The sequence below is a fragment of the Palaemon carinicauda genome, chromosome 14 (assembly GCF_036898095.1).
Source record: "Palaemon carinicauda isolate YSFRI2023 chromosome 14, ASM3689809v2, whole genome shotgun sequence".
Classification (NCBI taxonomy): Eukaryota; Metazoa; Arthropoda; class Malacostraca; order Decapoda; family Palaemonidae; genus Palaemon; species Palaemon carinicauda.
In genome coordinates this window covers 115,839,427-115,849,041 of record NC_090738.1, presented here as the reverse complement: position 1 = coordinate 115,849,041, position 9,615 = coordinate 115,839,427, and the positions used below count along the sequence as shown (strand labels likewise).

General features: G+C 35.7%; 1 protein-coding gene across 2 annotated transcripts; it reads right to left on the bottom strand.

The window, feature by feature from the left end:
- Nucleotides 1–233: 233 nt before the first annotated feature.
- LOC137653630 (uncharacterized) lies at nucleotides 234–8,295 on the bottom strand. 2 transcript variants are annotated; one of them, XR_011046524.1, is made up of 2 exons: nucleotides 681–8,295; nucleotides 234–429 (listed from the first exon to the last, which is right to left on the bottom strand). XR_011046524.1 is itself a non-coding variant. In XM_068387205.1 (2 exons), exon 2 carries the CDS (start codon nucleotides 7,072–7,074, stop codon nucleotides 1,375–1,377), a length of 5,700 nt encoding a protein of 1,899 aa, XP_068243306.1. In that variant the 5' UTR covers nucleotides 7,075–7,483; nucleotides 7,735–8,295; the 3' UTR covers nucleotides 234–1,374. The 2 variants fall into 2 exon arrangements, 1 of the variants encoding a protein (XP_068243306.1); XM_068387205.1 differs by having other exon boundaries at nucleotides 234–7,483; nucleotides 7,735–8,295.
- Nucleotides 8,296–9,615: the final 1,320 nt, after the last annotated feature.

Below are 9,615 nucleotides of genomic sequence, written 5' to 3'. Positions count from 1 at the left end.
ATATTATCTTAATTATTCATGGTTTCTCTTGTAGGTTATTTCCTTTCCTTACTGGGTTATTTTTCCCTGTTGGAGCCCTTGGGCTTATAGAATTGGGCTTGTAACAACAACAATTATGAGTTGAAATTTTACCTTCAGCCGAATAAACGGGACCGAAATTTACAACTTTGAATTATGCAGATTGTATACTTTTAACGTATTGTCTTACATTATTTGAGTCATACCATATTCGAAAATAATAGAGAGATGTAAAAAAATACGAATGCAAAAAATTCAAGCATTTATTAGGTGAATCTGAAGCAACACTTTCAGCAAGGTGAAAAGCTATCTTGAACTATTACATTCCCAGGAAGACAACGAAGCCGCCCAGATGTTTGGTACCCTAGGCACTGGTTACCAAATCCCCCTACACTTCGAATACCTCGAATCCTAAAAAAACAAAAGAAAGCTGTCAATCAACGAGACAAAATTCAATATCTGTGACAAGACAAAGTTACAAAAGTTTTCTAAAATTTAATATCACAGTTAATTAAAGGATCTCGCAAGTGTAAAAAAAAATTGACTGACTTAAAGAGATAATTAAGGAATCGAGATTATTTTTAGAAGTTTGATGAAGGCGCACTAAAATAATAGGGCAACTTTAAAGTCTTGTTCTGTGTGCCAAACGGAACGAGACCTACCTCAAAGAATGCCTTGCGCTGGTTTGTTCAGTTGAGTAATCCATTCCGGTGCAATAATCCATCCAACGGTCACCAACTTGATAACATCTTGATGGAAAGTTTCTTTGGACGTAGCAGCAGATCTCGTTTCCCGCCCATCAGTAATTACGAAAGCAGGGATGATTAACGTGAAGTCTTACATGAAACGCATGGTAAAGTTCTTCTCACTGTGAAACAGCACACGACTCCATGCAATACTGAAAATAATATTCACGTCAATTTATAAGAATATTAGCCACTTGTGTTCACCGTGAAGAGTGGAAGGAATCTGCCCCGTCTTGGATAACCTTCGCCAAGGTAAACAGTAGTTTTAAGCGGCGGTGGCGATAAAACGCGTAACTAGCATTCAAGGTAGTTACGCTCATTAAGGTATATAAATGGTGTCTCGAACTATTTAAAGCACACAGCAAGGCTTATGCAATTAATTAAATAATAAGATCCTTTAATCTTACTGCGTATCAGTCAAAATACAAGGAAACCAGAAAAATAAAAAAAAATTGAAAAATGTACTATAGATACAGTTTTTCGTATACTCCCCACAAAACATTAAATTATTGAATAATTTAATCATAAATACCAATTAATTCAATACCCGAGCGACAACAAACAAATTGCCTTAAAGCTAAAAACCATAACCAAAAGTTTACAAGATCAACTACTCGAAACCTAAGAGTTTCCTATTTTTCCGTTTACACCTTTCAGCAGCAACTCTAGGTTTACATGCGCGTCGAGTCTGACCCTGCAAATTATCATCAATAGGCTTCTCAGCAACACTGTCTTGCTCAATTTGGTTCTCAGGCCTTAAAAGAAATATAAGGTTAGAAACGTGTCTCTTAGTAATTTCTCTTGTCTTGCCCTTCAACACAACAGCACCAGTAACTTCTCCAATATCATTGACAGTCACTTCCTTAACCAAACCCATAGGATACTGGTTAGGCTTACAATAGAGTTCTTTTATTAAAACAATATCATTCTTCTGTAAAGAGGTATGTTTAACAGGAAGGTATCTGTTCTTTTTGTCAACAGCTTGCTGAGTTAATGTAGCCAGGAACTCCGAATGATACAAATCCACAAGATTATTCCTAACCTTTCTCAAATGAGAAAAGCAGTTTTTAATTTTGCTTGACTTGCTAAGAGTATAGGTGGGATCATCTGCAATCTCTGGTATCCTCTGTAAATCGGGAATTATATTAACAGAAGTAAGGTCATAGCCACGAATCAAGCTCTCAGGGGTAATAGGCTGAGGAACTGATGCGTCTAAATTTTCCCCACGCAAAGCCTCTTTGAAAGCAATAGGCCTTCTGTTCACTAAATGTACAGTCTGAGCAATCAAAAATTCAAAGTCCCTTACCTTCAGTACATTATTTTTTATAGAACCATAGACGAGCTTCTTGGTCATCTTAACACAAGTCTCTACCATCGATCCAAGTTGGCTCTGGCCTTTGAAAAAATGTTCAAACTGAATCGGTTTGACTCCATTTTCCTCCAAATACAGCTTGACCTCGGGATCCCTTAGAAAGTCCATGATGATGTTGGCTCCAGCTACTAGTTGAGTGCCCATGTCAGAAATGCATAACTCTGGCAAACCAAACTCAAAACAATGTAACTGGAAGGCTCTTAAGAACTCCTTTACCGACAAGTCATAGCAAAGTTTTAAATTAATTGCCCTACTCCAATTACAAGTTATACATAATAACCAGACTTTAACCTTTTGACTGTTAATATGCACAAAATATGGACCCATATAATCCATAAAAATATACCTGAAAGGAATTTCTGGTGCATTAATTCTGAAATCTCTGTAAGAGTTCTGGTTAAGCTTGATAGCCCTTTCATTAAAACGTCGACACACAACACAAGACTTCAACACCTTTTTAACTGTAGAATAAGACTTAGACATCCAAAACATTTTACGCATCTCTGACAAGACAGAATACACACCTGCATGAGCAAACCGTTCATGATAATCTCTGATAATCAATGTAGTTAAAGTACTATCCTTAGACAACAAAATAGGAAACCTATACCTCCCTTCATCTTTAAGTCTGGACAGCTTACTTCGTACTCTTAACAGTCCTTCTCTGTCAATATAAATATTAAGTTGTCCAACTATTCTTGGCACGTCCTTAAGTAAACGTTCACTAGAGTTAAAATATTCAAGTTCTTCAGCAAAATAACATCCCTGGTCCCTGGACAGCAACAATCTACTAGCCTCTGCAAAAAAATTATGATCACTGCGAAAAGTCTTTAAATGGTTAAATTTGTCAGGATCCCTAGCCATCACCTTAATTTTCAGCTTATTGACAAACAATAAAACATTGCGATAAATCAAAATTAATCTATGAAAGCTAGAAACTCTTGAAGTCATCTGAAAATGTTCAATTTCTATATCCTTACTACTAATGTAGGCACCCAAACTGTTTACTGGTATCTGAATATCCATTTTGGGATCTGGTACCACAAACTCCAAAGTATCCTTACTATGTTCCATTCTTGGAGCATTTACAAGGTCTGGACCTGTAAGGTAGTTAGTTTGCATGAGTGATTTATAAGAGAGACAACGTGTAATACAATCCCCGGGATTTTCTTCTCCAGATACAAACGAAAATATAACTGGGTGTTTTAAGCACAGTTCACTAATCTCGTGTAACCTGTTTTTCACAAACACAGAACATTTCTGTAGTTTATCAAGATTGTGAGTGTGCGAATATATCCAAGATAAAGCTACAAGGCTATCTGAATAAACCCTTAATTCCTGAATCTTAATAGGTTTAATGCAAGAGGGACCCGATAATTCTTTGTATAAATCTAAGAGACATTCCACTGCTAAGGCAATACTTTGTAGTTCAAGGGAAGGCATACTTTTAGATTGAAGGTTTTTTCCTACCATACGATTTTTTGCAAAAGCAAAACTTAGCTTACCTGTGGAAATACACTGTATGTATATCACTACTCCAAATATACATTTGCTACTGTCAGAATAAGCTATCAGCTTGTAAGTGTCATCTCTGCTTCCCGCAAACCTAGGAACTTTGATGACAGGAGCAGCATTTGCTTGCTTAGCAATATTTTGCCATTCTCTCGAACGTTCTTTATCCAGTGCTTGATCCCAACTCAAGTGTTGATCACATTGTAATCTGTGTAGGAAGAGCCTGCTTCTATTAAGTAAAGGGCCATTAAAATTATAAAGATCATACTGCGACGCAATAGTACGTAAAACTTCCCTCTTGGTATTGGCCTTAATGTCAAGATTTATGGGCTTGGTGGATAAACAGTCCTTTTCCCGATCCCACACTAAACCAAGCAACTTTACGTTCCTATCAGTCTTAACCTCATTCTCTGAATCTATGATTTCTTGCAAATTAGAATCATTTGTTATGAACTGTTGTAACCTAAAATGGTAGGGTTCAAAAATACCTTTAACCTGTTTATAGGCCCATTCAAGTTCAGCAGAAGAATCAAAAGCAATGGCACAGTTGTCCATATAACTCAACTGATATATCAGTTTTTTGAGTTCGACCAGAGACTTACTTTCATCATCAATATCGAGGATCAAAATCTTATACAAAGCTAACATTAGCAGTGCTGGACTACATCTTAATCCAAAACTTAGCCTAACATTCTTAAAAGCTACAATAGTATAGTCTTTCTTTTCTACATCACGGAACCATAAACAAAGTAACCTGTTACTGTCCAAGTCGTTTAAAGATAAATTATTAAATGCCTGACAAATATCGAAACACAGCAAATTAAATCCAAACCTCAGATGCAATAATGCTGCTACAATCTTTTGATTTAAAGTAGGGCCTGGAAAAATGGCTTGGTTGTGACTAATTGTTAGTCCCCCACCCTTACTCTTTTGGCAAAGATTAGAGAGGTACACAACTCTACATTTAGTAGTTTCCCTGTTCAATTTAAATACACCCATGTGGGGAAGGAAACTGTGACTTGGGTGTTCTTCTAGGAACTGGGGAAGATTGTCAATTCTCTGAATTATTCCACTCTTTAACTGGTCTTTAAATACTTTGTCCATAAGGGATAATTTATTTTCGTCTTTTTGAAGTTTCTTCAAATTAGATTTTAACACCATTAAAGCCAACTCATAATTTGTACCCAATAGATGAGCCCCCTTAAAATTCCACAAAAGAGAGACTACAATCCTACCATCACCATCTCTTACCATATTATCAAGGGCATACTTTACTAGCTTGTTATTAAGCTCTGAATCTTCAGCTTCTGGGCCTCCGTTACTCATGTTCGTGTACCTGGAACAATTCTCCTCCAAAACATGGTTTAATGCTTTTTCAAGCTGAGATTCTAGAAGGTTTCCCTTCTCGTCCAATATGGAAAATTCTGTAGGGAGTAAACTTTCTTCAATGGTAAGGTCAGATAAAAGACAACTGTTAATATTCATATCAATATTGAACTCTGGAACTGTAGCCATATTACCACTACTAACTTTATATGGTAAATAAGGAAGATCTTGAAGGAGTTGGTCTGTATTACCCTGCAATAATATCCCTGCCTGGGTTTCAGCATAAACTGAAGTTCTATTTAACCCAAATAAAATCTCATTCTGAGGTAAGCAGTGGCATGACTTTGACCCTAGAATGAAGTCGACATTATCAATAAAGTTATCATGACATGAAAGGTTCTTATCAGCTAACATGTAACCTCTGTCTTTGAATCCTTGTACAACTTTACCCAATTGAGGAAGCTTCAATGAAATACTTATACTTGGAATGCATAAAGCCTTAACTACTTTAACAACCCCATTAATTTCAACATTGGCTTCTACCAACCTGGTTAAATATTTCCGAGAAGAATTTATACCATTCAAAGTTAATGATACATTATCCCTGATCACCTTAAGGTTCAGGTTTTCAGCCACTGTACTGGAAATAAAATTAGATTGACAGCCACTATCTTTAAGGCCTCTAATCAACAGTTTACCCTCAATATTACATGTAAATGTAGGTAAAATGGACTCTACATCAGAGTCTACCTGAAAAGCTTCAGTTACATTAACAACACTACTATTGGTTTGCTTACGAGATTTTTCATCCTTTTTAGGCATACTCTTTTCACTTTTTGAGCTAGACTGAAAAGACTTAACATCCTGTTTAACATTATCATCCAATTTCAGACACAAAAAATTAAAATGCCAATCTCCACAGTGTTTACAGCGACTATGAAATCTATACCTACAAGCGTTACTCTCATGATTCAAATTTGAACACTTAATGCAGCCTCGTAGGTTTTCAAGTTTATCAAGCTTAGAACTGGGTGAACAATATTTTGTACACTTAAAAATTTGATGATTTGCTTCAGTGCCATCAAGTTTAGTACAAATACTGCAAGGCTTGAAGGTTTTTGACTTACCTGTTTCAGGTTTTATATTAATGGCCATAGCAGAAGCGGCATTGTCAGCAGAAATTTGATTAGTTTCCTTTGGGGCCACATTCTTGCGATTGGGTTTTCCCTGCCTTTGGCTTGCCAAATACCGCTCAGTAGCTTCAAAATAATTTTCTAGAATATCACTCAATTTTGGTTTATGATTATTAGTAATTTGGATAAAGTGATTCCTAAAGGATATATTCATTCCTTCCCAAATGAAATATTGAAGCACTGAGTCAATATCAATCTGTAGCTTTCGTACCCTTTCAACAATTAAACGAACTCTGGAAATGAAATCATACGGGTCAGCACTATCATTAAGCCTAAGTTCCGACAATTGTTTCAGAATATTGAATTTCTGAGTATCACTCGATGCAAAAGCTTTAATTAAAAAGTCCTTGGCAAAAGAATAACCTCGCTTATCAGCCTCTAAAGAGTTTAATAAAATGAGTGCCCTACCAGTAATCTGCTGTTTCAACAAAAGCAGTTTGTCATACTCTGGATAGTTAAATTTACTAATAGTGTCTTCAAATTCACAAAGAAACCTATCCAAGTCTTCATCCTCAGAGCTACCATACGTAGGAAGGGGAGCAACTGGACTCTTGAGCAAACTACGAGCTGCACTTTGATCACTAGTAGATGGCACAGATGACTTATCATTCGAAGAATCAACAGCCAATAAACATTCTAAAAGCTTGTCTTCATAATTATGACACATCTGTAACTCTTGCTCAGACTTTGCTTCCTCCTCCTCTGTACTCCACTGTTCATATTTCAGTGATAAAATCTGTTTATCTAAATCCTCCAACCTGTGCATCCAATTCTCAAACTGCAACTTTAATTTACCCTTTTCTGCTAAAGACATAGAAGGAAACGTAAAAATGTTACGATGATTCTCGGTAATACACTTTCGTATATACTTACGAGAATTAACAAGCACTTTAAGTTGACTAGACATTGTGAAAAGGAAAAATCGAACAAAATTAATTGGAAATAAAGGTCTAATACCAAAAATATCACGACACTGAAAACGACCCGAGCCAAAAATCGCTCAAAAAATGTAATAAGCTAAAAAATATCGAAATATTCACTTTCATCCCTAACTTACGCAAAAACATCTGGGCGGAAAACTGAACAAATTCATCAATCCTGTCACGGTCGCCATATTCGAAAATAATAGAGAGATGTAAAAAAATACGAATGCAAAAAATTCAAGCATTTATTAGGTGAATCTGAAGCAACACTTTCAGCAAGGTGAAAAGCTATCTTGAACTATTACATTCCCAGGAAGACAACGAAGCCGCCCAGATGTTTGGTACCCTAGGCACTGGTTACCAAATCCCCCTACACTTCGAATACCTCGAATCCTAAAAAAACAAAAGAAAGCTGTCAATCAACGAGACAAAATTCAATATCTGTGACAAGACAAAGTTACAAAAGTTTTCTAAAATTTAATATCACAGTTAATTAAAGGATCTCGCAAGTGTAAAAAAAAATTGACTGACTTAAAGAGATAATTAAGGAATCGAGATTATTTTTAGAAGTTTGATGAAGGCGCACTAAAATAATAGGGCAACTTTAAAGTCTTGTTCTGTGTGCCAAACGGAACGAGACCTACCTCAAAGAATGCCTTGCGCTGGTTTGTTCAGTTGAGTAATCCATTCCGGTGCAATAATCCATCCAACGGTCACCAACTTGATAACATCTTGATGGAAAGTTTCTTTGGACGTAGCAGCAGATCTCGTTTCCCGCCCATCAGTAATTACGAAAGCAGGGATGATTAACGTGAAGTCTTACATGAAACGCATGGTAAAGTTCTTCTCACTGTGAAACAGCACACGACTCCATGCAATACTGAAAATAATATTCACGTCAATTTATAAGAATATTAGCCACTTGTGTTCACCGTGAAGAGTGGAAGGAATCTGCCCCGTCTTGGATAACCTTCGCCAAGGTAAACAGTAGTTTTAAGCGGCGGTGGCGATAAAACGCGTAACTAGCATTCAAGGTAGTTACGCTCATTAAGGTATATAAATGGTGTCTCGAACTATTTAAAGCACACAGCAAGGCTTATGCAATTAATTAAATAATAAGATCCTTTAATCTTACTGCGTATCAGTCAAAATACAAGGAAACCAGAAAAATAAAAAAAAATTGAAAAATGTACTATAGATACAGTTTTTCGTATATACCACGGTGTCATTGCTTCTACCAAAATAGTGTTATTAATTCATACAGATTGCATAACTAAATTACTTAATTTCCAGCGTGACTAAACGAAAGCTTATACAGTTATGAGAAGATGACTTGCGCTATCTATATCAAATTGCCGTTTAAATGATAAATTATTTCAACAATGGGGTTAGGAAATTTAATGGGTGGTGTTAGAAGCCATATAATTTATCAGCACTATTAATAATAATGATAAATTACAATCAACACCCTATAGCCAAAAAAGCTCGATAATTTTAAAGTCTTTAATTTAAAGTAATTAATAATAATAATAATAATAATAATAATAATAATAATAATAATAATAATAACAATAACAATAATAACAATGGTGTTAGAATCCCTATAATTCATAAGTACTTACAATAACAATGTAAAAATGATAACAAGTTACAATCACCACCATATTAGCAAAAAAAAAAAAAAAAAATTTAAAGTCATTAATCTAAAGTAATTGATAATAATAATAATAATAATAATAATAATAATAAGAAGAAGAAGAAGAAGAAGAAGAAGAAGAAGAAGAAGAAGAAGAAGAAGAAGAAGAAGAAGAAGAAGAAGAAGAAGAAGAAGAAGAAGAAGAAGAAGAAGAATTGTGAATGTTACTTCTAGCTATATCCTCGATACACAGATTGTGATTCCGTAACAATTTTGAAGTTTAATTACCTAAATACAAGAAATTCCCTTCCAATATTCCAAAGTAGGTCCTGCCGTCCTCTCAGATACCGAGTTATATCCACAACAAATGCTGACAAGGAAATTCTCTTAGATTACCAACGGCGTCAATGATCTTAGATGTCAGAATGAGAGAAAACCTGAAATCAATCAATCAATCAGATTATCATTTCCGTCTCCAAATCTCATCATCATTTCTCTTCCTCTCTTTCGATGTCAATGACTATAGTCAATTCATTTTAGTAAGGCAAATTTGCACAGACTCGCAGGGGTGCCCTTTTAGCTCGGAAAAGTTCCCTGATAGCTGATTGGTCGGAATTATTTTTGTCCGGATACTTCCGACCAATCAGCTATCAGGAAACTTATCCAAGATAAAAGGGCACCCCTACGAGTCGGTGCAAATCTGCCTCACTAAAAAAAATTGACTATAGGGTAACAAGCCCAGCCCGTTTACTTACTTTACTTATGGGCTGCTTTCCTAATCCTATCACGCATCATCATCATCTACTCCTACGCCTATTGACGCAAAAGGCCTCGGTTAGATTTCGCCAGTCGTCTCTATCTTGAGCTTTTAAATCAATATTTCTCCATT